General features: G+C 52.2%; 1 protein-coding gene across 6 annotated transcripts; it reads left to right on the forward strand.

The window, feature by feature from the left end:
• The first annotated feature begins 351 nt into the window (after positions 1 to 351).
• Positions 352 to 25,914, forward strand: CTSB (cathepsin B). 6 transcript variants are annotated; one of them, XM_063726326.1, is made up of 11 exons: positions 4,060 to 4,163; positions 6,732 to 6,805; positions 15,476 to 15,626; positions 16,261 to 16,346; positions 18,019 to 18,133; positions 19,800 to 19,918; positions 20,808 to 20,893; positions 21,157 to 21,300; positions 21,813 to 21,929; positions 23,218 to 23,346; positions 23,790 to 25,914. In XM_063726326.1, the coding sequence occupies exons 3-11, from the start codon at positions 15,501 to 15,503 to the stop codon at positions 23,885 to 23,887; spliced, it is 1,020 nt and encodes a 339-aa protein (XP_063582396.1). In that variant the 5' UTR covers positions 4,060 to 4,163; positions 6,732 to 6,805; positions 15,476 to 15,500; the 3' UTR covers positions 23,888 to 25,914.
• Positions 25,915 to 27,016: the final 1,102 nt, after the last annotated feature.

Consider the following 27,016-nt stretch of genomic DNA (forward strand, 5'->3'; position numbering starts at 1 on the left):
CAACCCGGCAGGCAGGGATCCCAGGCGCGGGATCTGGCGGAGCCGGTCCCGCGAGGCGGGGGGGACTTTTCCAGGTGGGGTGGGGGCCTTGGGACCACCTTTAGGGGCTTTTTCCCCATCCCCTGGCCCCAATTCGCAGCGTTTCGCCACCCAGGGCTCGCAGGGCTCCAAGCCCCTCTTCCCCAGCCCGCGCGCTCAGGCCCCCGCCCGCCCCCGGCGGTGTCCCCGGACCCCGAGCGGAAGGGGGCGGGGGGGGGGGTGCGGGGCTGGGAAGCGGGGAGCGCGGGCGGCGGAAGGTGGCGGGAGGGGGTGGGGGCTGGGAAGCAGGGTGCGCGGGCGGCGGGAGGGCCCGGGCGGGGCTGCGCGGTGGTCACGTGGGGCGGGGCCGGGAGGGTACTTAGGGCGGGGGCTGGCCCAGGCTACGGCGGCTGCAGGGCTCCGGCAACCGCTCCGGCAACGCCACCGGCTCCGCGGCGCGCAGTCTGGGCTGCAGACTCTCGGCTGCAGCGTTCGGTGAGTGCTGGGGACCCGGGGCCACTGCGGCGGAAGTGACCTTGGCGGGGACGGTGCTACCCGGCCGCCGAGACGAGTTCCTCTGCGCCCCAGTCGGGCCCAGGGGCGGCCCCGCGGCGTCCCTGGGGGCCGGCGGGGAGCCGGGACCCTCGGGACTGTCCCTGACGGGCGGGCTGGGGTGGGAGTCCGCGCGCTCCGAAGCGTCGGCGAGAATAGCAGAAAACAGCCGCGCCCGCCAGCCCCTCCCCTTCGCTCCCCTCCCCGGGCTGTGCGCTGGACCCCGGCCCTCGGAGCCGGGACGCGTCCGGGAGCGCCGAGGGAGACGCCTGCGAGGAAGAGCTCGGCCGGGTCCGGAGGCCGCTGCCTGGGACCGCGCTCGCGGCGCCTGGGCCTCGGTGTCTCCGGGACAAACTGCCGACATAATCGCATCTGCCGGCATCTATTTTCGGTTTATTTCCCCCTCATTCCAAAGGATTTCCCTAGCCAACTTTCTGCGCAAGATCCCACGCAATTCCTGGGACCCCAGAAAACAGGTCCTGTTGAAGAACAGGGATCTGGCACTGGGTGGGTTGGGGAGGATCCCGCACGGTGTTAAATCCATAAACAGGAAGAGAAACCAAGCAGCGAAACCAAGAGGCGAATGGGCGATTGGATGCCGGGTGGGGAGAAGGCCGGGGGCGCTCCCTGCCCCTGGACTCCAGTAAAGGGAGGCCGGGCAGAGTCCCTGGGGCGCCACCTCCCCCTCGGTTAGTAGCCCTGGAGGCCGGGGGGAGTTGGCCTCTGGGGAGCAGTGGGTGCTGGGGGCTTTGCAGGCAGGCTGGGGTGGGCGACCCAGGTGGAAGTGAATTGCACTCGGCTTCCTGGTGGGCCTCTGTCACCCCCTTCCCAGGCGTTGAGAAAGCAGGCTGGCAAAGAAAAGGACCCTAGCGCAGGCCCCACACTCCTCCTCCTAACGGAGGAGAGACCCCCAAACCCACTGGAGAAGTGACGCTGTGGGGCTCAAATGCAGACCTGGCACCTTTTTGTAGCCTGGAAAAACTGATGCCCACTGCCTCCCGCCGGAGGAGAGGATAGCTGAGATGCACTCTCTTTGAATCCAAACGTTCAGGAAGGTAAAGCGAAGAGGCCTAAGAGGGCGTTGGCTCTTGGTTAAGGGCTGCTCTTTCTCTTCCATAACATCCGTTCTTTTTTTTTTTTTTTTTTTTTGAGACGGAGTCTCGCTGTGTCTCCCAGGCTGGAGCACAGTGGCGCGATCTCGGCTCACTACAACTTCCGCCTCCCAAATTCAAGCTATTCCCCTGCCTCAGCCTCCCGAGTAGCTGGGATTACAGGTGCCCGCCACCATGCCCAGCAAATTTTTCTATTTTTAGTAGAGATGGGGTTTCACCATGTTGACCAGGCAGGTCCTGACCTCCTGACCTCAGGTGATCCGCCTGCCTCGGCCTCCCCGTGAGTCATGGTGCCTGGCCAAGAACTGTTTCTTGTTGGCTCTGGTGATGGTGACTTAGAACCCGCCAGCTCCTGGAGAAAGGGGCTGGGCCGCCCACCCTGTGTAGCTTTCCCAAAGACAGAGTCAAACGTCTCCTGGAGAACAGAGGCTTCCCTTCCTCTTTGGTCATTTGTCCTCTAGCTGGGTGTACCCCCTGGTGGAAAGGCACAGGTCCCTTGCCCCCCAGGTGGCAACGCAGGCCAGACACGGCCCTGGCACAGCTCTCGCCCCAACAGCTCTCCTTGGATGTTGGCTCAGGTCAGCCCTGTTTCCAACTGGTTAGGCGGTGAGGGGTGGGCGGCCCTTTGGCTCCAGGTTGAAACTGCACACGTGGTGCTGATTTAGCAGATTGGTGAGGCTCTTCTTGTAGGCAGGTTCTTTTCTTTCCCCAGCTGCTGGACCTGGGAGTTGGAAGAGAAGTTGCACCCATTTTAGGGGTAACAGATATTTTCTGTTGCTCTTGGTTGGATTGGGAAGTGAATTGAAGGGAGGTCACGTTTCAGGGGTGCCTTGGGATGTCTGTTGGTGATTTTCTTTTCTTAATTTCTTTTTTTTTTTTTCTTTTTGAGACACTCTCCCTCTGTCGCCCAGGCTGGAGTGCAGTTGTGCGATCTCGGCTCACTGCCACCTCCGCCTCTCATGTTCAAGCAATTCTCCTGTCTCAGCCTCCCTCCCAAGTAGCTGGGATTGCCAGTGTCCATCACCACACCTGGCTTTTTTTTTGTATTTTTAACAGAGACAGGCTTTCACCATGTTAGCCAGGCTGGTTTTCAAACTCCTGATCTCAAGTGATCTGCCTCAGCCTCCCAAAGTGGTAGGATTACAGGCATGAGTCACCGCGCGGTGGGGGGGGATTTTCTTAAATCTGGTAATGAGTTGTGGTTGTGTAGAGTAACATACCGTCCTTTCCTTTCGAGATATGGACTGAAACATTGAGAGAGAGGAGTTACAGGTATGCCAATTCTTCTCCTTTTCTCTTTTTTTTTTTTTTTTTTTGAGGTGGAGTCTCACTCTCTCACCCAGGCTGGAGTGCAGCGGCAAGATCTCAGCTCACTGCAACCTCCGCTTCCTGTGTTCAAGCCATTCTCCTGCCTCAGCCTCTCAACTAGCTGCGATTACAGGCATGCGCCTCCACACTCAGCTAATTTTTTTATTTTTAGTAGAGATGGGGGTTTTGCCACATTGGCCAGGCTGGTCTCGAACTCCTGACCTCGTGATCCGCCCACCTCGGCCTCCCAAAGTGCTGGGATTACAGATATGAGCCACTGCGCCCAGTCTGCTGCCTCTTTTCGATGGTCTGGCCTAAGGAAATTATTGGAAAAATGTGCGGTTGAGTGATATTTACTGGGCACTTCCACATGGTTCGTGTAAAGGGAGATGGTTGGGGTGACAGGCAGTTGAGTCTGGGGGAGGCATGTACAGATGTGCTGTGCCTCTGGGATATCAGGGTGGCAGGCGGCAGTCTCTACGTCTGGTCCCAGGCTGCCTGAGAAAGAGTGTGTGGGAGGCAAACCTTGCGCCCTGGCATGGTTGTTAATGTTTATATTTACCCTAGCTTGTGTGGGGTAGGAGGTTTAGGGATCAAATTCCACTCTGTGTTTAGACTTTTTTTTTTTTTTTTTTTTGAGACAGAGTTTCACTCTCACCCAGGCTGGAATGCCGTGGCACAATCTCAGCTCACTGCAACCTCACCTCCCAGGTTCAAGCAATGCTCCTGCCTCAGCCTCCTGAGTAGCTGGGATTACAGGCACGCACCACCATGCCTGGCTAATTTTTGTATTTTTAGTAGAGACCTCAAATGATCCGCCCGCCTCGCCTCCCAAAGTGTTGGGATTACAGGTGTGAGCCACTGTGCCCAGCCATGTGTTTAGACTTTTAACTAATCTCTTTTTTAGCTTCAAGCCTTATCCTCCGCCTCTACAGACCACTCCTGTGCCTGTTTCCTGGTCCTTCCAAGGGCCATTGTATTCCCTGTCTGCTGCTCCTCTTTTGGATTCTCCTGCACATTTGTTTGTTCATGCATTCATTCATTTATTGTTTGATTCATGACAGGGTCTTGCTTTGTCTCCCAGGCTGGTGTGCAGTGGTGCGACCACGGCTCACGGCAGCCTCAGCCACCCCAGACGTAAGCGATCTGGTTCCCACCTCAGCCTCCCGAGTAGTAAGTAGCTGGGGACCACAGGCGGTGCCCAGCTTTTTTTTTTTCTTTGTAGAGACAGGGTCTCACTGTTGCCAGGACTGCTCTGAAACTCCTGGTTTCAAGTGATCCCCTTCCCTCCTCCCACTTAGGCCTTCCAAATGCTGGGATTACAAGGCATGAGTCACCTCCAGGCCTTTTTGTACTTTTAAAACTCCGCATCAGTGTATAAACAATGTTATTAAAGTTAATATGACTTCAGTTACACTACATGGATCCTTTTTCACTCGTGGTTGTGAGATTTATTTCTGTTGCTACATCCAGTTCTAGTCCATTTGTGTTAAGTGCCCAGTGTGTTTATCTACTGACGGACAGTTATGTTATTTCGTTTTCACTATTATCCCGTGCTACAATAAATATCCTGTGTCTCCCAGATACTTAGAAGAGCTTCTGCGGGGCAAATGTGGGAGAGCTTGTTTCTGGGTCATGAGGTGTGTTCATCTTCCATCGTGCTAGATGTTGGCAAAGGGTTCTCCAGTGTGGTTGCATCAATTTACACGCCCAGCAGTGTGCAGAGTTCCTGTTCCTCACATTTACCAACACTAGATACTACCAGACTTTGATTTTTGCCAATCTGATGGGTTTGAAGTGGTACCCCTGTTGTAATTTCATGACCAGAAATTCAAATTTAATCCTTCCCATAGGACAACAGTAACCCACTTATGCCTAGTGTTACATTATTGGAACGCTAAGCATGTGGGAGTTTTTACATCGTACTGCTGAAGGTCATCGCCAAGGTCTGATGTTTTTACTCATGCAAAAATTAAAAAAATTGCAACCTCTGGCATAAATGGGTTGAGTGACACTTTTCCTGTTTTTATCGTTGGTCAGTGATGGCATATGTGGTGGTTTTTTTGTTTCTTTTGGTTTTTTTTTTTTTTTTTTTTGAGACAGAGTCTTGCTGTGTCACCAGGCTGGAGTGCAGTGGCGTAATCTCGGCTCACTGTAACCTCTGCCTCCCAGGTTCAAGTGATTCTCCTGCCTCAGCCCCCCGAGTAGCTGGGATTACAGGCGTGTGCCAGCACACCCAGCTAATTTTTGTATTTTTAGTAGAGACAGGGTGTCGCTGTTTGTCGGGCTGGTGTTGAACTCCTGACCTCATGATCTGCCCGTCTTGGCTTCCCAAAGTGCTGAGATTACAGGCCTGAGCTACCGCTGGCCTATTTATTTTTTATTTTAAATTTTAATTTTCTGAATAGAGATGGGGTCACTATCCTGCCCAGGCTGGTCTTAATCTCCTGGGTTCAGTTGATCCTCCTTGGCCTCCTGAAGTGTCAGAATTATAGATGTGAGCCACTGTGCCCAGCCCAGAACTGATGTTTTGTAAATGCTGGGTGCTGAGAAGGATGTGTGGCTGGCAGTCTTGACTGTGTTATCTGTCTTTACCAGGCCAGTAACTTCTTTGGTCTGGTCATCAAGATAATCTAGCATCCCCAGCAAGCATGCATGGAAGGAGGATTGGCCCAATGTGGCCAAGATGGTAACGGGACCAGTAGAGAGCCCTGTAGAAGACATCTAGATATTCTGCCTTAAGAGCTCGGAGGGCCGGGCTGTCTCATGACCCTCTGACGTGCTGACCTGGACTCTGGCAGAATGTGCACACACATAGTCACACAGCTTCCTGGTTTGCGCAAGTCCCAGGAGGGCGGTGCCAACCACAGGCTTTTCCCATTCGAGGGTTGGAAGCGTATTATCAAACCACATCAGAGTGCTGGGGGCCACCTGCCACCCATTCCCAACCCACTCAGCCTCCCTGGTGTTTGGGACGTGCTTTGCTTTGGCAGTCAAGACAGCAGAACAAATCAACTTTTAAGGCCTTGTCACTGATAGTACAATTGCCATTATTTTTCATCCAAATTAGGATACTTCTGAAAATAGAAATGATGACTCTGGGATGCAAACGTTGGCTGTCCTATGTATAAGGAGATGGCTTTTCACGCTCCCAGTGACTGAGGAAGTTTCTCCCAGATGGCGCTGCTCTGAGCCTGATGCAGGGTAGGCACTTTCGAAAGAGTGTCTCCTTCCATCTTCCATCAGCCTTGCGAGATGAGTATCTGTTCCCAGGGCTACAAGGGAGGAAAACAGGACCTAGCTGGATCCAAGAGCTAGGCCTTTCTGTGGCTGGCCTTCGTGTCAGCCTCAACTGCCCTGGTGTAATCTCGCCTGCGGTTGAATTAGGGAACCGCCATGTTCTGCAAGCTGGAGAGGCACAGAACACTAATCTTACTGCAATCTCAAAGGATCTCTAAAAGCTTTTATAAAGCACGCCCAAGGTCCTTTGGTATCCGATGCAGACGTGGTGAATGCATTGGCTCTGTCGGCGTCTGAGCAAGTCAGTAACAGGAATGGGGAGCAAAAGCTTTCAGAACTTTCTAGAATATTGACTAAATTGTCTTGTTTCCAACCAACAACAACAAAAAATCAACTGCTGAGGGCCTTCGTAGTGTCTGCTCTTTCAAGTTGTACGGTAGTCATTTTGTCTGCAGGATGTGGGGTTGCTGTGGCTGATCTTGTACAATATTCCACTCATAGGTGTCTTCAGGCCTATGGAGAGCAGCTTGCGTGGGCTGGGCCTGCAGTACCTGGTTTGCATAGATGACTGGCAGGTGGGCAGCACGGGGAAGGACTTGTGAGTGGCCAACCTGGTTCAGGTGAGGGAGGTGGAGTGGGGCTTCTCTGCTTCCCCTGGTTCCCTGGAAGCCTCCAAGGCTGGTGAGCATCACTGCTGCCTCTGCACGCCTGCGTGCTGGGTGGGTTTTCTGACAGGTTTTCAGTTGCTTGGGGGCTATGGCTGCAGGGAGCCCACTCCATGGGACAGATGGGCCGCTGGTGCCCGTTCATCAGGGGACTGATGAGACCGAGGCCTGAGAGCCCTTTGGATTTTGTTTTTGTCCTTAATTTAATCATAAGCCAAGAATCTACTAAACACGGTTCCACTAGGGGCAAAGACGTAACACATCAGAGGCCACAGCAAGGCTGTGATTTATACTCAAAAAGGAAAGGTCTCTGGGGTCTTCTGGGTCACACCAGAGCATAATTGAGGTCAGCCCACTCCCACCCAGTGCAGGGCTGCTCCAGCATTGGGGTACGTCTGGCAGGTTGAAGTAGGGGAAGATGAAACTCGCCAAAGTCTTGTTTTGTGGGTACACTTAAGTGGTCGAAACTTCAGGAGCAACTGCTGTTATTAGCGGTGAGTGCCAAGACTAGTTTTTATAGAAGAGAAAGAAAGTTCTCTGGGAAGGTCTTACTGAGCCTTCACAGTCTCCCCATCTTTCCACTGTTTCCCTGCTCTTAGCCGCTCTGCTGGCCTATAAGGCGCAGTCTTCATTTGTGGCTTCTGGCAAAATGTAAGCCCTTGACTTTTTTTTTTTTTTTTTTTGAGATGGAGTTTCGCTCTTGTTGCCCAAGGTGGAGTGCAATGGTGCGATCTCAGCTCACTGCAGCCTCCCTCTCCTGGGTTCAAGCAATTGTCCTGCCTCAGCCTCCCGAGTAGTTGGGATTATAGGTGCACAACCACCACGCTTGGCTAATTTTTTGTATTTTTAGTAGAAATGGGATTTCACCATGTTAGCCAGGCTGGTCTCGAACTCCTGACCTCAGGTGATCCACCTCCTTGGCCTTGCAAAGTGCTGGGATTACAGGTGTGAGCCACTGCGCCCTGCCAACTTTCAATTCTTTAGAGCTGACTATGAGAGGTGCCAGCAGTATATCCACAGCACCAATGAACGAGGAAGGGCCAAATACTGCATGAGAGATTTGCTAATAATTCTTTCACTTTTTTTCTCTATCAGCCAGGAGCTAGCAACTTGGCTTATTTGGAAATTTTAGGTGTACATGTCCTGTCTCCTTAAATCCTTCATAGATTGGAAGTGCAGTCTACCTGAGGGTTCTGTGACGATGTAAGAAAGCTTTTTCTTTCTTTTTTTTTCCCTCTGAGACACAGTCTTGCTCTGTCGCCCAGGCTGGAGTGCAGTGGCGTGATCTCGGCTCACTGCAACCTCTGCCTCCTGGGTTCAAGCAATTTTCCTGCCTCAGCCTCCTGAGTAGCTGGGACTACAGGCACTGCCACCATGCCTGGCTGAGTTTTGTATTTTTAGTAGAGACAGGGTTTCACCATGTTGGCCAGGCTGATCTTGAACTCCTGACCTCGTGATCCACCTGCCTCAGCCTCCCAAAGTGCTGGGATTACATGCGTGAGCCACTGTGTCCGGCCTCTCTTTTTTTTTTTTTTTTTTTTTGGAGACAGAGTCTCGCTCTGTTGCCCAGGCTGGAGTGCAGTGGTGTGACCTCAGCTCACTGCAACCTCTGCCTCCTGGATTCAAGTGATTCTCCTGCCTCAGCCTCCCAAGTAGCTGGGATTACAGGCACCCACCACTGTGCCTGGCTAATTTTTGTATTTTTAGTAGAGACAGGAGTTTAGTAGAGACAGGCTGGTCTCGAACTCCTGACCTCAGGTGATCCGCCTGCCTTGGCCTCCCAAAGCGCTGGGATTACAGGCATGAGCCACTGTGCCCAGCCAGAAAGCCTTTATCGAGCTTGGTGGCAGCCCAAAACTGATTCTTTAAGGATGTCAAGACTTAACACTTCCTGTGACTTAGCAGCACCTCCTCTCCTTTGACTTTCATTCCACCTCCTTCCAGGATCCCAAGGTCCCTATTTGTCCTGGAAATGGCTTCAAGGTAGTCTAGGGTGCCGTTTGCCGGGGGAGGAAGGTGCTCTGGTTGATAGAGTCGCCTGGCCACACACTCTTTTTGGCACATAATACCATTCTACAGAGCTGGAGTGGAGCGTGCTTTCTCATAAGCGCTCTGCAGGTTTGGAGAGAGAGGATATGAGGAGCACCCTTTTCTGTTTTAACACAAAGATTAGCTTGGAAAAGGGGCAGAGGGGTGCAGTGGAACTCAGGTCTGCCCAAGCAGCCCAGCAGACCAAGGTCTAGAGGTGACATCTGCTCGCAGCTGTTCTTCCACCCGCCCGCATCCTGGAAAGGGGTCTTGTGGCACACAAGAGTTTACATCCTTCCCTCATGAAATAAGGACTTTGTGTTCATCATCTCTTGTAAGAAGCAGAGCAGAAAGCACAGAATTAAGAAATAAAAGGGAAGTGGGTGCCTATATAGAGGGAAGTGAAAATGGGTTGGTGTCCCATGCAAAGATCCTGGAAACCTGTTAACAGCCCAGCTTGTCACTTTCACCATCTGCATTTGTCCAGAGTGATTGAGATTTGCGTTGTGGAGAGAAAGGCGCCTGTTGCACAATGGAGTGAGATTGCCACTGCTAACCACTGCTATCAGGACCTCTGTGCTTGGCTTCACACTTTTTGAGTTCTCAGCAGTCTTGGGACCCTCAAGAGTGGAAGCATTTTTGGATGTTAAATGCTGGGGTTAATTGAAGTTAAGAGCTTGTTTTACTGGGCATGGTGGCTCACGCCTATAATCCTGACACTTTGGGAGGCCAAGGCGGGCAGATCACTTGAGTCGAGGAGTTTGAGACCAGCCTGGGCACCATAGCAAAACCCCATCTCTACAAAAAATACAAAACTTAGCCGGGCGCAGTGGTGCGTGCCTGTAGTCCCAGCTACTTAGGAGGCTGAGGGGAGCAGATCTCTTGAGCCCGGGAGGCAGAGGCTGCAGTGAGCCGTGATCATGCCACTGCACTCCAGCCTGGGCAACAGAGTGAGATCCTGTCTTAAACAAAAAAAACAAACTTGTTTTCATTTAGACTCTTCCTGGCGTTGGGGACCTATTGGAATAGGTTTAGTGTGAACTGAGAGCTAGAAGTGGTAGAGGAGAGAGGAGAGAGGGAGGGAACAGAGCCCACTGGAGCGACTGCCCTTCCTACCTTATTGCACACCAGGCACGTCCTGGAGCTTCGGTCCTCCTCAGTTCATTCTTGACTGCCACTTGAGACACGGTGGTTACTAGCTCCATTTTATAGGTGGTGAAACTGAGGCTTGGGGAAGGTCAGACCCCAAGGGTGCCATTTAGTCAGTGGCAGAGCCAGATCCAAATGCAGGTCTCCTGACTCCAAGTGTAGGGCTCATTCTGTCGGCCGGTTGCAGCAGGCTGGCGGCCCCTTGAACTCCAGCCTGGATGCCATAGTGGAGGAGCAGAGAAGCCAGGAACACCACAGCCCTGGGCCAAGGTGCGGGGCTGAAAGAACTTCCCCAGCGCTCAGCCTGGGACTAGTGGAATGGGCTGGGCCCTGGGGCTGGCAGCGGTGGCCACGGGGAGTCTGGGAATGAGTAGGGAGCACGGGGAGGTGTGGGAGGGCCTGGGAACCATGAAAAGGAGGGCGGGTGCAGGGAAGTCGCCTGCTAGTCAAGTGGCGAGGGGGCCCTGTGGGACTCCAGGGAATGGCCGTGGCAGGTTGTCCTCCAGGAGTTGAGAGCCATTGGACATGGCCGCTGCCTGTGTTCTCAGCCACCACAGAAACCAAAGAAATCTTGGTTTAAAAATTCAAGTTGCCATGGAAACGCTCCCATCCTCGACTTGGCTTATTATTTAAAATAACATCTTTACAGCACAAAGCCCCCGGGGACATCCGAGGACACTTCTGTCTGCCCATGAGACACGCTAACCTCACAGTGTGGAGGCTGTGTGGGTCACTGACACGCATGGCCACGTGAGACGCTGCCTACCCACGAGTCACAGAAAAGGGGAAGATTATTATTATTATTATTTTTTTTTTTTTTTTTGAGACGGAGTCTCGCTCTTTCGCCCAGGCCAGAGTGCAGTGGCGAAATCTCGGCTCACTGCAAGCTCTGCCCCCCGGGTTCATGCCATTCTCCTGCCTCAGCCTCCTGAGTAGCTGGGACTACAGGCGCCCGCCACCACGCCCGGCTAATTTTTTGTATTTTTAGTAGAGACGCGGTTTCACCGTGTTAGCCAGGATGGTCTCGATCTCCTGACCTCGTGATCCGCCCGCCTCGGCCTCCCAAAGTGCTGGGATTACAGGCGTGAGCCACGGCGCCTGGCCAATAAGGGGAAGATTATTAAGAAAGTCATTAGGGGCCAGGTCCAGTGGCTCATGCCTGTAATCCCAGCACTTTGGGAAGCTGAGGCAGTCAGATCCCTTGAGGCCAGGAGTTCGAGACCAGCCTGGCCAACATAACGTAACCCCGACTATACTAAAAAAATAAAAATTAGCCAAACGTGGTAGCACAGGCCTGTAATCCCAGCTACTCAGGAGGCTGAGGCACAAGAATCACTTGAACACAGGAGGTGGAGGTTTCAGTGAGCCAAGATTGCACCACTGTACTCCAGCATGGGCCACAGAGCAAGACTCCCATCTCAAAGTCACTAGGGAGGAAGCCTCATTGGTGGGAAGGAAGACCAAATTGGAAATGGTCTGAGGAATCATTAAAACAAATGTCCTTTTATCAGTTTGGTGGCTCACGGCCTTTAGTAATACCGCCAACTATTTTTCTTAGAAGAAACAAAACTGAAATAATAGGAACATACTTTTTTTTTTCTTAAAAGTAAGGTTATGTTGTGAAAAAAAAGTCTCCCCACTGTAGTGACTGACTACTGTACATCTTCCTCGGCATTTTGCGTGTAGTGGCAGGAGTGTTCCTACATGTGTAGGTTGCTGAGAGGGTCAGACGCTTATGGTCCTCAGTCACCCACAGCTTGCTTTTTCCCCACTTAACATTGGGACTTGGGGCATTTTTACTTCTTTAGTACAAAAGAATTCACTTCAACTAGTTGCTTTTTTACTTTTATTTTATTTATTTATTTTATTATTATTTTTAGATGAAGTCTCAATCTGTCGCCCAGGCTGGAGTGCAGTGGCACAATCCCGGCTCAGTGCAACCTCTGCCTCCTGGGTTCAAGCGATTCTACTGCCTCAGCCTCCTGAGTAGCTGGGATTACAGGCGTGCACCACCACGCCTGGCTCATTTTTGTATTTTTAGTAGAGACAGGGTTTCACTATGTTGGCCAGGCTGGTCTTGAACTCCTGACTTCAGGTGATCCGCCTGCCTCGGCCTCCCAAAGTGCTGGGATTACAGGTGTGAGCCACTGTGCCCGGCCTATTTTTTTTTTTTTTCTTTGAGACGGAGTTTTGCTTTTGTCCAGGCTGGAGTGCAATGGTGCGATCTCGGCTCACTGCAACCTTTGCCTCCTGAGTTCAAGTGATTCTCCTGCCTCAGCATCCCAAGTAGCTGGGATTACAGGCATGCACTACCACGCCTGGCTAATTTTTTGTATTTAGTAGATACAGGGTTTCACCACCTTAGTCAGGCTGGTCTCAAACTTCTGACCTCAGGTGATCCAACTGCCTCGGCTACAGGCATGCGCCACCGTGCCTGGCCAACTAATTGCTTTTTTAATGGTTGCTTCATATTCTATTTAACCACTTACCGTAATTTAACAGTTACTCTGTTATTAGATACTTGCTTCATTTCTGGTCTTTTTCTAATGCAAAAATTATTTAGTGAGCACCCGTGTGCATGTATCTTTGCATTTTGTGGGATACGTTTCTAAATGTCAGCTTGCCGAGCCCCAGGACATGCAGATTTAGAAACTGGTGGGCGTCGCTGGTTGACGTCTCAGTGGTTGTGCCCACCCCTAGGCACTCATTATCATGCCTTCCGTCTCCCCACTTTCTAAGCCCTGCAAGAAGTGCCAAACTGTCCAGCCTTTGCCAATCTGATACTTGCTGAATACCTCCTTGATTTTATCTGCATCTCCCTGAGGTTGAACTTATTTTATTTTTGAGGTAGAGTTTCACTCTGTCACCTAGGCAGGAATGCAGTGGTGAAATCTTGGCTCACTGCAATCTCCACCTCCTGGGTTCAAGCGGGTTCAAGGGATTCTCCTGTCTCAGTCTCCCAAGTAGCTGGGATTACAGGCACCTGCCACCACACCTGGCTAATTTTTGTATTTTTAGTAGAGACGGGGTTTCACCATGTTGGCCAGGCTGGTCTCAAACTCCTGACCTCAGGCGATCCACCTGCCTCGGCCTCCCAAAGTGCTGAGATTACAAGCTTGAGCCACCACGCCCGGCCGGTTGAACTTATTTTTATCTGTGTTGGCCATTTGTAGTTTTTCTATTATGCTGGTTCCATTTTTCTGACTTTGAAGAGCCTTTTGTGTATCAAGGAAACGAAGCCTAAAGTATATGTGAGTACTGCTTTGTCAGTTTTTGTTTTAAAGAGACTTTTCAGTGTAATGCAAGCATTTTCCCTCGAAGGCTCTGTTTCCTGTCAATCCTAAGCTTTCCTCCAGCATTACCTTTTTAAAAAACTTTATTTTCTATAGTGATGGGGGTCTCACTATGTTGTCCAGGCTGGTCTTGAACTCCTGGCCTCAAGTGATCCACTTGCCTTGTCCTCCCAAAGTACTGGGATTATAGGTGTGAGCCACCACACCCAGCCTGTTTTTCAAAGGGCATTGATTTTTTTCATAAAACTTTTATAATTAAGATCTGTGGGCCGGGTGTGGTGGGTCACGCCTGTAATCCCAGCACTTTGAGAAGCTGAGTTGGGTGGATCATGAGGTCAGGTATTCGAGACCAGCCTGGCCAAAATGGTGAAACCCTGTCTTTACTAAAAATATGAAAATTAGCTGGGCATGATGGCACATGCCTGTAATCCTGCTGCTCGGGAAGCTGAGGCAGCAGAATAGCTTGAACCCAGGAGGCAGAGTTTGCAGTGAGCCGAGATCATGCCATTGCACTGCAGCCTGGGCGACAGAGCAAGGCTCCATCTCAAAAAAAAAAAAATCTGTGTTGCACGTGGTACTTTTTGTGTGTGAGGAGTCCAGTGTGAAGATTCAGACTTCAGGCAGCCACTTGTACAAGCACTGTCCTGTTTCCTCTGTGGCCTCACCTAGGTACGCTGATTCCTCCACAGAAGATGTGCTTCTGAGCGGTCTGTTGGGTGCTCTGCTGATGAGCATCACCCAGCGTTTTACGACACATTTGCTGCCCCAGAGGGCCGGGCTCCCGTCAGAGCTCTTTTCCACTGGCTGGGTGTGGTGGCTCACACCTGTAATCCCAGCACTTTGGGAGGCTGAGGCCAGTGGATCACCTGAGGTCAGGAGCTCGAGACCAGCCTGGCTAACATGGTAAAACCCCATCTCTACTAAAAATACAGAAATTAGGTGCGTGTGGTGGCGCACACCTGTAATCCCAGCTACTTGGGAGGCTAAGACACGAGAACTGTTTGAACCTGGGAGGTGGAGGCTGCAGTGAGCCAAGATTGTGCCACTGTACCCCAGACTGGGTGACAGAACAAGACCGTGTCTCAAAAAAAAAAAAAAAAAAAGCTTTTTTCCAGAGCCATCTTGTTATCCTCATATATTTATTCTCCTAGATGAATTGTTGCTTAAGCAACAATGAAGTTTAAATTGTTCTTCAGGTAGAATCCCCTAGGTGCCAGGCAGTTTGTTAAGCACTGACACCGCAGTCCTGTGACTTTCATGACGACCTGTGACCTGTGGGAGGTAGAACACCTTACCCATCCGTGGAAGCCCCTGGAGTGAGGGACAGGAGCCCCCGCCTCACCCAGCTCCCCCCGCCGCAGCTCTCCCCAGCCCTGGATGCAGGCGCCCAGGAGACATGTATTGCTTTTGTTGAGCTGCTCGCTTAGGAGGGTGACTCAGAGTTCAAGCTGGAAAGCACTGGCTTGTGACTCATGAGCCAGTCCAAGATCAAACGGCTGAGGCATCGAGGTGAGAGTTTCCCTTCCCAGAAGCCTCATCTCCGCAGCCGGAAGCAGAGCCCTTGGCTGACAGGAAAAACCAGAGGCCCCGGGAGTGGGTGGATGGCCAGCCCAGCCCCACCTCTCAGCCTCCACCTCGACCAGCCCACACCGAGCTTGTTTGTCTGTGTCCTGTCGAAACTAGGACTCCTGGATTGTGACTTTTCTTACATTTCCCTGTCCCATGGGTCCTCCACTTAGGATGTAATCACACAGACAGGCTCTTCACTGTTTCATATCACTCACTTGGGAAAGTGTCTCAAGCTGTTCTACAAATCCATGCAAAAGCAGTTTAAAAATAGCAGAGAAGGCCCTGGACTCGGTCTCGTCCAGCGCAGCCCCTTGGCTTTCTCTCCTGGATCTGGCCGCCTGGCCCCCGGTGACACACACGAGGTCATGGCATGCTACAGGGAGGCGGGGATCCCGTGGACACCTCAGCTCTTTAGAGTTCTCCGCCTGGGCCAGGACGGGCACGGGGGTCCCCACTGATGCCCGAGACGGTGCCCCTGTGTGTGTGTGAGCCCTCGACCCACGTAACAGAGAGGTGTCCTGATGCCCTCTGTCCTCTCCAGGTAGATCTAGGATCCGGCTTCCAACATGTGGCAGCTCTGGGCCTCCCTCTGCTGCCTGCTGGCGTTGGCCGATGCCCGGAGCAGGCCCTCTTTCCATCCCCTGTCGGATGAGCTGGTCAACTACGTCAACAAACGGAACACCACATGGCAGGTAGGCTGTGGGGCTGCGTCCTACGTATGTCCCCTCCCAGGTCAGTCTGTGCACACTGACTCCAGGAATGGGGAGCCAGCCCTCACTGTGGCCCACAGAACATTCTGTCCTGGACTGTTAAGAACGGCCCTGACCCCGAGTCATGGCGGCTCTGGACCACGCCCCCCTCCTCTGTCCCATACCCCACGTGTGTGCATGTGTGTGTGTGCATGTGTATGAATATATGGTTGTGTGCACGCGGAGGTGCGTGGGGGAGTGACCGAGCTTTGGAAGTGTTCAAAACCAGCTAGCCTCTGTGACGCCCCCCGTGGCAGAGTGGCAGTTTATCAGTCCCACCCCTGATTTCCTTTGTCTCTGCCCAGCCCTGAGCCTGGGACTGAGAACCAAGAATGAGGAGTGAGCCATGTTGAGGGCTGGAGAGGGTCTCTGATTGTCAGCAAATGGGAGCAGATCAGGGGAGACACCCACTCTGCCCGTGTGTCACTCTGGGCTGTTCCCCAGTGCCCCCCAACCCTTGGGCCCTTGAATTGGGTAGGGCCCCTGGCTTTCCCTGGGTTGGGCCTGGTGTGTGGGCAGCGTGCCCATCCACCGCTATCCCAGGAGACTCTTCAGCCAGTGGGTGACTCTCTTCCAGGCCGGGCACAACTTCTACAACGTGGACGTGAGCTACTTGAAGAAGCTGTGTGGTACCTTCCTGGGTGGGCCCAAGCCGCCCCAGAGGTGAGTGCCTGCTCCTCCGCACCGCTGTAATGTGAGTGGCGGGCGTTGGTTTGGGGCAGTGGAAGTGGGAGAGTGAAGGCCTCTCTGGCGTCCGCAGGGCTCATGCCGCCCAGGGCTGCCAACACCACTTGAGGTACAGTACTTGTCTCTTTTCGTTTTTGTATTATTTACTTTCTCTTTTTATTTTTTCCTTCTCAAGTTATTAGTAGAGAAAATGCTGGTGCTTTTTTTTGTTTGTTTTTGAGAGAGTCTCACTCTGTCACCCGGGCTGGAGTGCAGTGGCGCGATCTTGGCTCACTGCAACCTCTGCCTCCCGGGTTCAAGCGATTCTCATGCCACAGCCTCCTGAGTAGTTGGGGCCACAGGCTTGCACCACCGTGCCCGGCTAGTATTTGTATTTTTAGTAGAGACTGGGTTTCACCATATTGGCCAGGCTGGTCGCGAACTCCTGGCCTGAGCAAGTCATCTGCCCACCTCGGCATCCCACAGTGCTGGGATTACCAGCATGAGCCACCCCCAGTGTTTTCTATTACGCTTCTCCAAGGTGTCTCAGCTCCAGGTGTGACAGACAAGGTCTGGGTCTCCACTATGTGGGCAGACTCAATCTTGAATAATTTAAGGGAAATCTAAGAAAAGCCAGATGAGGCCAAGTACGGTGGCTCACGCCTGTAATCCCAGCACTTTGGGAGGCCAAGGCGAGCGGATCACCTGAGGTCAGGAGTTCGAGACCAGTCTGACCAACATGATGAAACCCCGTCTCTACTAAAAATACAAAAATTTGCCAGGCGTGGTGGCGGGCACCTGTAATCCCAGCTACTCAGGAGGCGGAGGCTGGAGAATCGCATGAACCTGGGAGGCAGAGGTTGCAGTGAGCTGAGATCGTGCCACTTCCCACGTGAGGATGGGGTAGTTAAGTTGCAGGACACTGCCTTCTGCACAATGGGGAAGATATGAGAAATGATGAGAGGATCCTGGGCAGATGTGGAGGCAGGAGAGCGGGGCAAGAAACACTATCTGGACTGAATAAACTCATTTAAAAATAAGTTTATAATTTGTGGATAAACTCATTTAAAAAAATCCATTACATAAGCCTAGAAAGAAGTGTCCAACATTGCAAGTCAGGCCAGGTGTGGTGGATCATGCCTGTAATCCCAGCACTTTGGGAGGCCGAGGTAGGCAGATCATTTGAAGCCAGGAGTTTAAGACCAGCCTGGCCAACATGGTGAAACCCTGTCTTTACTAAAAATACAAAAATTAGCCGGGCGTGGTGGTGCATGCCTGTAATCCCAGCTACTCAGGAGGCTGAGGCACGAGAATCGCTTGAACTCAGGAGGCAGAGGTTGCAGTGAGCAGAGATCTTGCCACTGCACTCCAGCCTGGATGACAGAGTGAAATTCTGTCCACTCCCACCCTCCCGCCCTGCCCCGCCCCACCCCACCCCACCCCACCCCAAAAAAATCACAAGGTGCATTGAGCAACAGAATTTCCTTTTGTTTTATGAAATTACCAGGGACACCTGTCTGCAGCCTTCTCCTGCATGTCTTGTGCTCACTTCCTTGCTAGGGGAGTGTGGCCCAGCCACAGTGACTGCTCTTAAACCAAGTGGCCTTTGTAGGGACTGGGGAGGGAGTTGCGGGATCAGAGCTTGTAATGAAGACCTTCCTTTATCCAGAGTTATGTTTACCGAGGACCTGAAGCTGCCTGAAAGCTTCGATGCACGGGAACAATGGCCACAGTGTCCCACCATCAAAGAGATCAGAGACCAGGGCTCCTGTGGCTCCTGCTGGGTAAGGCCCTGCTGGCTGGCGGGGAAGGGCTGGAGACAAAGTGGGAGCAGCAGTGGGGAGTCTTGGGGGATTCGGGGTGGGGACAACTCTGACAAGGCAAGTTATAGAAACTTTCTGAGTCCCAGTTTCCATCAGTACAAAAATCACAATCCCTCTGGCCGTGAATTATGGCAAGGATTAGGCGGAGTGACGGGCAGAGCATCCAGCAGATTGCAAGTCCACGTGTACGGGTGGCGAAGCAGCTCCCTTCACCTCACATGCTGCCCCGTCCGCAAATACCAGGAGCTCTCACCGCTACTCTGCTTCAAAAAAGCATCCCTTTAGTGTCAGCGAGCTGTCTTAATTTTGTCATTTAATTGTGGTAAAGTACGCATAACAGAAAATTTAATAATCTTAGCAATTTTCTTTTGTCTTCTTTTTTTTTTGGAGATGGAGTCTTGCTCTGTCACCCAGGCTGGAGTGCAGTGGTAGGATCTTGGCTCACTGCAACCTCTGCCTCCTGGGTTCAAGCAATTCTCCTGCCTCAGCCTCCCCAGTAGCTAAGACTACAGGCATGTGCCACCACACCCAGCTAATTTTTGTATTTTTAGTAGAGACGCGGTTTTGCCATGTTGGACAGCCTGGTCTCAAACTCCTCACCTCAGTTGATCTGCCCTCCTCGGCCTCCCAAAATGCTGGGATTACAGGCGTGAGCCACCGTGCCCAGCAACTGTTTTCAAGTGTACAGTTCTGTAGCATTAAGTACATTCACAGTGTTGCTCAGCCATCACCACCATCTGTCCCCAGAACTCTTTTTCACCTTGCAAGACAGAAACTCTGTCCCCATTAACACCAATCTCCTGGCCCCTGGTCACCCCCACTCTACTTTCTGTCTCTATGAATTTGACTCCTAGGGACCTCATACAAGTGGATCACACAGTATTTATTTTCTGGGTGAGCTGTGGGTTTTTTGTTAAGAAAAAAACACAGCCAGGTGCGGTAGCTCACGCCTGTAATCTCAACACTTAGGGAGGCTGAGGCGGGCGGATCACCTGAGGTCAGGTGCTTGAGACCAGCCTGGCCAACATGGTGAAACCCTGTCTCTACTAAAAAAGACAAAACTTAGCTGGGTGTGGTGGCAGCCACCTGTAATCCCAGCTATTCTGGAGGCTGAGGCAGGAGAATTGCTTGAATCCAGGAGGCCTAGGTTGCAGTGAGCTGAGATTGGGCCACTGCATTCCAGCCTGGGCAATAAGAGTGAAACTCTGCCTCCAGAAAAAAAAAAGAAACACACATACAAACTAAAATTACACATTTTACAGATTTCAGAAATGAACCAAGTTCCCAGGCGGAGGTTCATGGTGGTGCTTCTCTTGCTTTAAAAGCTGAGTTGGGCAGATGCTGAGGCAGGAGAGTAGGGCAAGTGGCTCATCATGCCTGTAATCCCAGCACTTTGGGAGGCCGAGGCGGGCAAGTCACTTGAACCCAGGAGTTTAAGACCAGTCTGGCCAACATACCAAGACCCCATTTCTACCAAAGAAAATAAAAGCTGAGTTGGAGCCTCCCCTGGTGTTGAGAGATCAGTTGCCTACAAGGTCTGAGGTGTCCCTGTGGACCTTTGAGGGGACTGCTGCACAGGGCCCAGCCCGGACGTGGCGGCCTCACCCGGTGGGGCTCATTCCTGCAGGCCTTCGGGGCTGTGGAAGCCATCTCTGACCGGATCTGCATCCACACCAATGCGCACGTCAGCGTGGAGGTGTCGGCGGAGGACCTGCTCACCTGCTGTGGCAGCATGTGTGGGGACGGGTGAGTCAGGCTGTGCTTCCACAGCGGGTTTAGTGCTGAGAGACCCTGGGCCCCGGCTTCTCAGTGGAGGGGACTTTGAGGACTTCCTGGGACTCCTGCGAGTCAGAAGTGTTTCGGGGAGACTCTGAGTCTGGCAGGCAGGGCCTGGCAAGGCTGCTGCTTCCTGGGAGGTGCCTGAACCAAGGCTGGCCCAGCAGAGCTGTCTGAGCGGTGGCATCCCAGCAACACAGACAGTCTCAGAAAATGTGGTGGAATGTCTGGCCCCTGGCCTGGTTTGTGTCATCGCATGTTCCTTTTTCTTGCTTGGGGAAGCAGTTTGGGGCATTTCCTTGTGTGTAGTTAAGGGGATGGAGCCACTTTAACAACATGGTGGTAGCACAGAACTTCCTGCTGCAGCTGCCTGCAGCCTCGCCTTGGTTCTGCAGTAGTGGTGTTCGCCGGCGGCTGCAGATCCGAAATGCCTGAGAGCTTAAAAAAATGCGCGTGGGCTTCTGCCCAAACTAGTTAAATGGGAATCACTGGCGATTCTCATTTCAGAGAACTGGTGGTTTTTTAAGTACCTCAGGGAAGTTTAGTGTCTGCTCAGTTGAGAATCAGCGTTCTACCCGGAAGGGCACTCGCAGCCTGGTCTGGTACGGACATGGACAGGAGAGCGTCCTGTCTTCTCCAGGATCTTTGTGGGTAGGGGTGGGGCTGGTGGTTATTCCCTGCAAGCTGTGCTTATCTAGGGAGCGTCCCTTGGAGGGTTTGTGGTCTGGGAGGGCTGCTGGCACCACTTGCTGAAGGTGGGGGCGGGTCCACCAGTGGCCTCGGGCACTTGGGTAGCACACAGTGGTCTGGAGAGCAGGTGGTGCTTCTCTCAGGTTTTCATGAGAGGCTGTCTTTTCAGCTGTAATGGTGGCTATCCTGCTGAAGCTTGGAACTTCTGGACAAGAAAAGGCCTGGTTTCTGGTGGCCTCTATGAATCCCATGTAGGTGAGTGTGTCCCCTCGGCCCCTTTCCGGCCAGATGGATTGTTAAAGCAATTAACCATCATGGCTTTATTTGCCTTTATAAAGTGGAGGTTGAGACAGACGGCCAGGTGAAAGGTGCTAGCCAGGTGCACAGGCCTCTGGCAGGACCTGCCTGGCGTCCATGCTGCAGGCACGAGGCTGGCCTTGCCCCAGGTCTGCCTGGCCCAGCTGGGGCTTCTCCGTGGGGGTTGTAGGTTGACTCCGCTTTCTCTCGGGTTGCATCAGGGTGCAGACCGTACTCCATTCCTCCCTGTGAGCACCACGTCAACGGCTCCCGGCCTCCATGCACAGGGGAGGGAGACACCCCCAAGTGTAGCAAGATCTGCGAGCCTGGCTACAGCCCGACCTACAAACAGGACAAGCACTACGGTAAGGGGCCTGGGGCCTGGCCACGGCGCACGTGGAGGCTGGGGAGCTGCTGCATCCCTCCTCACGCTGCGGGGAAGAGGTCAGGGCTGAGGAGCCTTGGGGTCCGGGAATTCTAGGACACAGGAGGGGGAGTGATGCCCTTTTGCCTGGGGAAGCAGCACACTCTCCACTTTCTGCTTGTTCCACCCTGAACTCAGCCTCAGCCCTTTCAAGCCAGAAGGGACCAAAGCCCTCATTTTGTAAGGGTGTGGCGTATCCTGGAGTCCTGGGGTATCCTGGCCTCTTCCGGGGCCTCGTGCTCATTGCTCCCTTCTCCCATTTCTGAGCTTCCAGCCCCAGCCCCGTCCTTAGTTCTTCAGGGGAGCCTTCCTTGAGCTCCCCTGGCTGGGCAAGTCCCCTTAGATGCACAGTCTTCCCCTGGAGGCCACCAGAAATCAGTGACTGGCTGACAGTGGCACAGCACGAGGCACTGTCACCGCCCTCCCCAACCCCCAGCTCGGTTCATTTTCCAGGATACAATTCCTACAGCGTCTCCAATAGCGAGAGGGACATCATGGCCGAGATCTACAAAAACGGCCCCGTGGAGGGAGCTTTCTCTGTGTATTCGGACTTCCTGCTATACAAGTCAGGTGCGTGCTGATGGCTGACGGCAGTAGAGGGTGGGGGTTGGGAGGGGAGCCTGGGTGCCAAGGTGGGTTCAGGTGAGCCAATAGGACTTTGATTAGGCAGGCAGGCGAGGGGCTGGGGAAGAGAGCTGTGTGGGGCCTTCCATACAGGCTCACTCCTCTGTGGACCAGCCTGGCACCTGACAGCCTCTTTGTCCACCTGTTGTGCCAACACACAAGAGAATTCCAGAGGCCTCTCCCAGAGCCTCTGGGCTAGTTCCTTCCCATCCGTTAGAGTCCAGCTCATATGTGTTGTCTGTGGAAGCGCCCCCCTCCCTGGTGGCTGGCCACGCCTGCCCTCGCCTTCATGGCTTTGCATTGCTTCATCAGCATGTTCCTGTTATAATGGCAGGTCGTTGGTGTCTGCACTGGGTGACACATTTTCTTCATCTTTGTCTTTGCAAAGGCCTAGATCTTGCCTCACACCAGTGGATGAACACACAGGGAGGACCTTGCCCTGGGCAGTGCCGTAGGGACTCGAACCAAGGAATCTGGACAGTCCCCATCCCCAAGTCCTGTCTTAGAAATCCCTTGTTCCAGATGAACAGTCTTTGCTGACTGCATCTAATCCCATTAATATTTTGCTAGATTGGAAACTCCAAAGCTCTCAGCTCTTGTAAAACAAGTTTGACAAAGGAAGATGATTCTGGCAAGAAAAAGTTCTGTAAAGATGGCACTTCTTAGCACAGTCCTCGCCCATGTTATTAAAAGATGCATTTCCACTTTGACAGTGATTTCCCCACCAGAGGAGAGCCTGGTTGGGCAGCCCTGAGCCCCTTAGCCCGTATCTTTCCCGTCAGCTAGCATTGGCTGCCACCAGCCCTCCCTTCTCCCTCACCTCTCCAGGGCGTACCTAGAGCAGCTATTAAAACTCTAAGCCGTGTAACCCTTTTGACAAACCCTTACTTACATGGAATCCCAGTATATAGAACAGATGAATCAGTCTTCTAGCATTAAATGTTTTATAAATTAGAATGTATTAGAAAGTCTATTTTTAAAGCCAACCAACAAGCACATTTTGTAGGAATCTATTTTAATATTTACTCAACAAATTTGAGTGTGTTGGGCCTTCAAAAATATATTTAACTAATTCACCAGTGTTGTGAGAACCCCCAGAGCCTCCTGATGGAGCAGCAGGGTCCCTCTGGAAGCTGTTTCTCCTGCCCGGAGGGTGACCAGCTGAGTGTGTGGGGGGGGGGTGCTGTGGGGCGTGGGGCAGTGGCCTGGTCTCAGCCAGTTCTTCCCTTCTCAGGAGTGTACCAACACGTCACCGGAGAGATGATGGGCGGCCATGCCATCCGCATCCTGGGCTGGGGAGTGGAGAACGGCACACCCTACTGGCTGGTTGCCAACTCCTGGAACACTGACTGGGGTGACAATGGTGAGTGGCGGCCCCCTTCCTGCTGAGAACAGGGAATTGTGAGCCACACACAGTGGCCATCTTGGCTTTCTCTGTTCTACCCATTGCACAGCCTCAAACCCTGGACCTACGGCCAGGCTGTGAGCTCCTCCTAAGTGCCAGGCACCCAGGAGTTCCCTTTTGCTGCGAGGGCAGACTCTCAGCAGCTTCAGAGCCCACGCCTGCCACAGTTCCCACAGCATCGCCCCAGATGCCGTGATGGGAAGGGTGACCGGGCATGGGGCTTGTCAGTGGAGGTGTGCCCCACGGCTCCAGAAGCCTCATGGTATTGAGGGCTGTGCTACTGGGCAAATAGCAGGAGCTGCCAGGGATTAGTGACTTACTCCCAGGTCTTTTAGGGATGAGTCTGACTATATTGATTGACCCTTGTCACACTTTAAAAGCACCTTACTTTTTATTCCCAGGCTTCTTTAAAATACTCAGAGGACAGGATCACTGTGGAATCGAATCAGAAGTGGTGGCTGGAATTCCACGCACCGATCAGTACTGGGAAAAGATCTAATCTGCCATGGGCCTGTCCTGCCAGTCCTGGGGGAGTTTTCCCTGAATACAGTCGGATGGGGGCGAGATGGGGGTAGAAATGCATTTTATTCTTTGAGTTTACATAAGATACAAGTTTTAGACAGGGTCTGAAGGACTGGATTGGCCAAACATCAGCCATCAGACCTGTTTTCCAAGGAGACACATCCCAAGTCCTGGCTACATCCCAGCCTGTGGTTACAGTGCAGACAGTTAGGCCATGTGAGCCACTGCTGCCAGCACACAGCATCCTCCCCCTGTAGACTAGTGCTGTAGGGAGTACCTGCTCCCCCAGCTAACTGTGGCCCCCTCCCCGATCCATCCATCTCCAGGGAGCAAGACAGAGACCCAGGAATGGAAAGCAGAGTTCCTAACAGGATGTTCCTAACAGGAGTTCCTAACAGTTCCCCCGTCAGTTCCCCCAGTACTTCTAAGCAAGGAGCTTTCCACATTTGCTACAAGATCAGAGGAGAGATGGTGTTGGGAGCCCTTTGGAGAACGCCACAGTCTCCCAGGCCCCCTGCATCTACCGAGTTTGCAATGTCACATCCTCTCTGATCTTGTGCTCAGCATGATTCTTTAATAGAAGTCTTCTTTTTTGTGCACTCTGCTAATCATGTGGCTGAGCGAGTCGAACAGCTGGGAGACCTGTGCTAGTTTTACAGATTGCCTCCTAATGACGCGGCTCAAAACGAAACCAAGTGGTCAGGACTTGTTTCTGACCCACTGATCTCTACTACCACAAGGAAACTAGTTTAGGAGAAACCAGCTTTTACCGTGTTTTAAAAACTACAGCTTCACCCTATCAAGTTAACAAGGAATGCCTGTGCCAATAAAAGGTTTCTCCTTCAACTTGAAGTCAACTCTGATGGGATCTCAGATCCTTTGTCGCTGCCTATAGACTTATAGCTGCTGACTATCCTTGTCCCTGCAGAGAATCACGTCCTGGAACTGCATGTTCTTGCAACTCTTGGGACCTCATCTTAACTTCCTGCTGCCCCAGCCATGTTTTCAACCATGGCATCCCCCCCCCCTTAGTTCCCTGTCATCCTCATCAACCTTCTCTGTAAGTCCTTGGTAAGCTTGCCCTTGCTTAAGAACAACATAGCTGTGCTCTGTTTTTGTTGTTGCTGAGACAGAATCTCACTCTGTCGCCCAGGCTGGAGTGCAGTGGCGCCATCTTGGCTCACTGCAACCTGCTGCCTCCTAGATTCAAGCGATTCTCCTGCTTTAGCCTCCCGAGTAGCTGGGATTACAGGCACTCACCAACATGCCTGGCTAATTTTTGTATTTTTAAGTACATACAGAATTTCACCATGTTGGCCAGGCTGGTTTCAAACTCCTGGCCTCAGGTGGTCTGCCTGCCTCAGCCTCCCAAAGTGTTGGGATTACAGGCGTGAGCCCCTGGGCCGGGCCTGTATTTTTTATCAGCCACAAATCCAGCAACAACCTGAGGATTCAGCTCATCAAATAGGCCTGGTGTCTTGGTGATCTCACACAACCAAGATGCTATCCCGTGGAGAACCACATCCCCCTGGATGCCCTCCAGTCTTGGTTTGGGCTGGAGTCAGAGCCTGTATACAGGATTTTGAATTTGTATGCCACTGGTTTGCATTGCTGGTCAGGAACTGTAGTGCTTTGCATAGCCCTGGTTTAGAATCATGTTACAGCAGTTCTTGGTGTAGAGGAAACTAGAAGAACCAGCAATCATTCCACTGTCCTGCCAACGTACACCTCAGTACTCCCCTTCCCAACTGAGGTGGTATGGGGCTAGCTCTTTCCAAAAGCATTGAAGTTTGGCTTCTGATATGACCCAGAAGTTAGGAACCAGAAGCTACATCAAATAAGCTTTGAAAATCTGAGGAGCATTGTAGGAAAGGTTTGTTATGCTCATCATGGCACTCAAGAGATGCTTAAAGGTTACCAAAGCCACAAATTCATAACCACTTATTCTTCCAGTTTCAACTAGAATATATTCATAACCTCAATAAAGTTCTACTTGCTCCCAAACTAAGTTGATTCATTCCATGCGCACTGTCTCCCTCACCTCCATCGTATACGCACCTGCAACTCCCTGCTTCTGCATGGAGCCAGCGGGGATGTGCTAGTGAGTGACAAGGAATTGTGGGGCATCTCGACATCAGCTTAAGGCTTTGTTAGAAACACCTGCCTTGCAGTGTTTGTGACTGGGAAAGAGCTCAGTGTTTTAATAGACCTCAGATCACCCCCATTGATGATCACTTTGTCACCTCAGTTCAATAGTTGCTCCTGGATTCTTGTCCAAGTGACATGACAGGTGGAGGTAACAGTGCCTTTTCAGTCTTTACCTAGACTCTCCAAAGAGTCACTCCAGAATAGAAAGTAGAGTATAGGTAGGCAGTCCAACCTCTGCATTTAAAATTTTTTTTTGAGATGGGAGTCTCGCTCTGTCACCCAGGCTAGAGTGCAGTGGCGTGATCTTGGCTCACTGCAACCTCCACCTCCTGGGTTCAAGCGATTCTCCTGCCTCAGCCTCCCGAGTAGCTGGGATTACAAGCACCTGCCACACCTGGCTAATTTTTGTAGTTTTAGTAGAGACGGGGTTTCACCAAGTTGGCCAGGCTGGTCTCAAACTCCTGACTTCAAGTGATCCACCTGCCTTGGCCTCCCAAAGTGCTAGGATTATAGGTGTGAGCCACTGTGCCCAGCTGCCACTCTTTTTAAAGAAAGCAGTAATTTGCCCTCTTTAATATGCCTCAGCCATACTCAAGTGGTCCACAGACCAGGAGCACAGCCGTCACCTGAGAGCCTGTTAGAAATGCTCATCAGAGTGTGAGAAGGCCAGACCTCTGAACCAGCATTTGCATCTTCCAAGACCCCAGGTAGTTTCCCAGGTACATTCAAGCTCAGAATACCTTTCCAACTGCTCCCTGATTAGAAAACTGCCTGAGAATTTAGGAATGCAAGCTCCTGGGCACCCCATCAGACCTACTGTGTCAAAGTCTGGTCCCAGCAATTAGGCAATTCTGATACAAAGTCTGAGAACCACAGCCTTAGAACTCTGTTTCCAAAACTGCTAAGAATAACCTAGAATGCTTGTTAACATGCCTGACTCGCCCTCTTCCTCCTATAC

This window comes from Pongo abelii, chromosome 7 (assembly GCF_028885655.2).
Source record: "Pongo abelii isolate AG06213 chromosome 7, NHGRI_mPonAbe1-v2.0_pri, whole genome shotgun sequence".
In the NCBI taxonomy this organism is placed as follows: Eukaryota; Metazoa; Chordata; class Mammalia; order Primates; family Hominidae; genus Pongo; species Pongo abelii.

Bases quoted from the DNA above. Each gene is read 5' to 3' on its own strand.
- CTSB (XM_024250611.3), top strand. From the start codon at position 15,501: ATGTGGCAGCTCTGGGCCTCCCTCTGCTGCCTGCTGGCGTTGGCCGAT. The intron at 18,134-19,799 runs GTAAGGCCCTGC...TCATTCCTGCAG, and splicing joins GCTCCTGTGGCTCCTGCTGG to GCCTTCGGGGCTGTGGAAGC. The intron at 21,301-21,812 runs GTAAGGGGCCTG...TTCATTTTCCAG, and splicing joins CAAACAGGACAAGCACTACG to GATACAATTCCTACAGCGTC.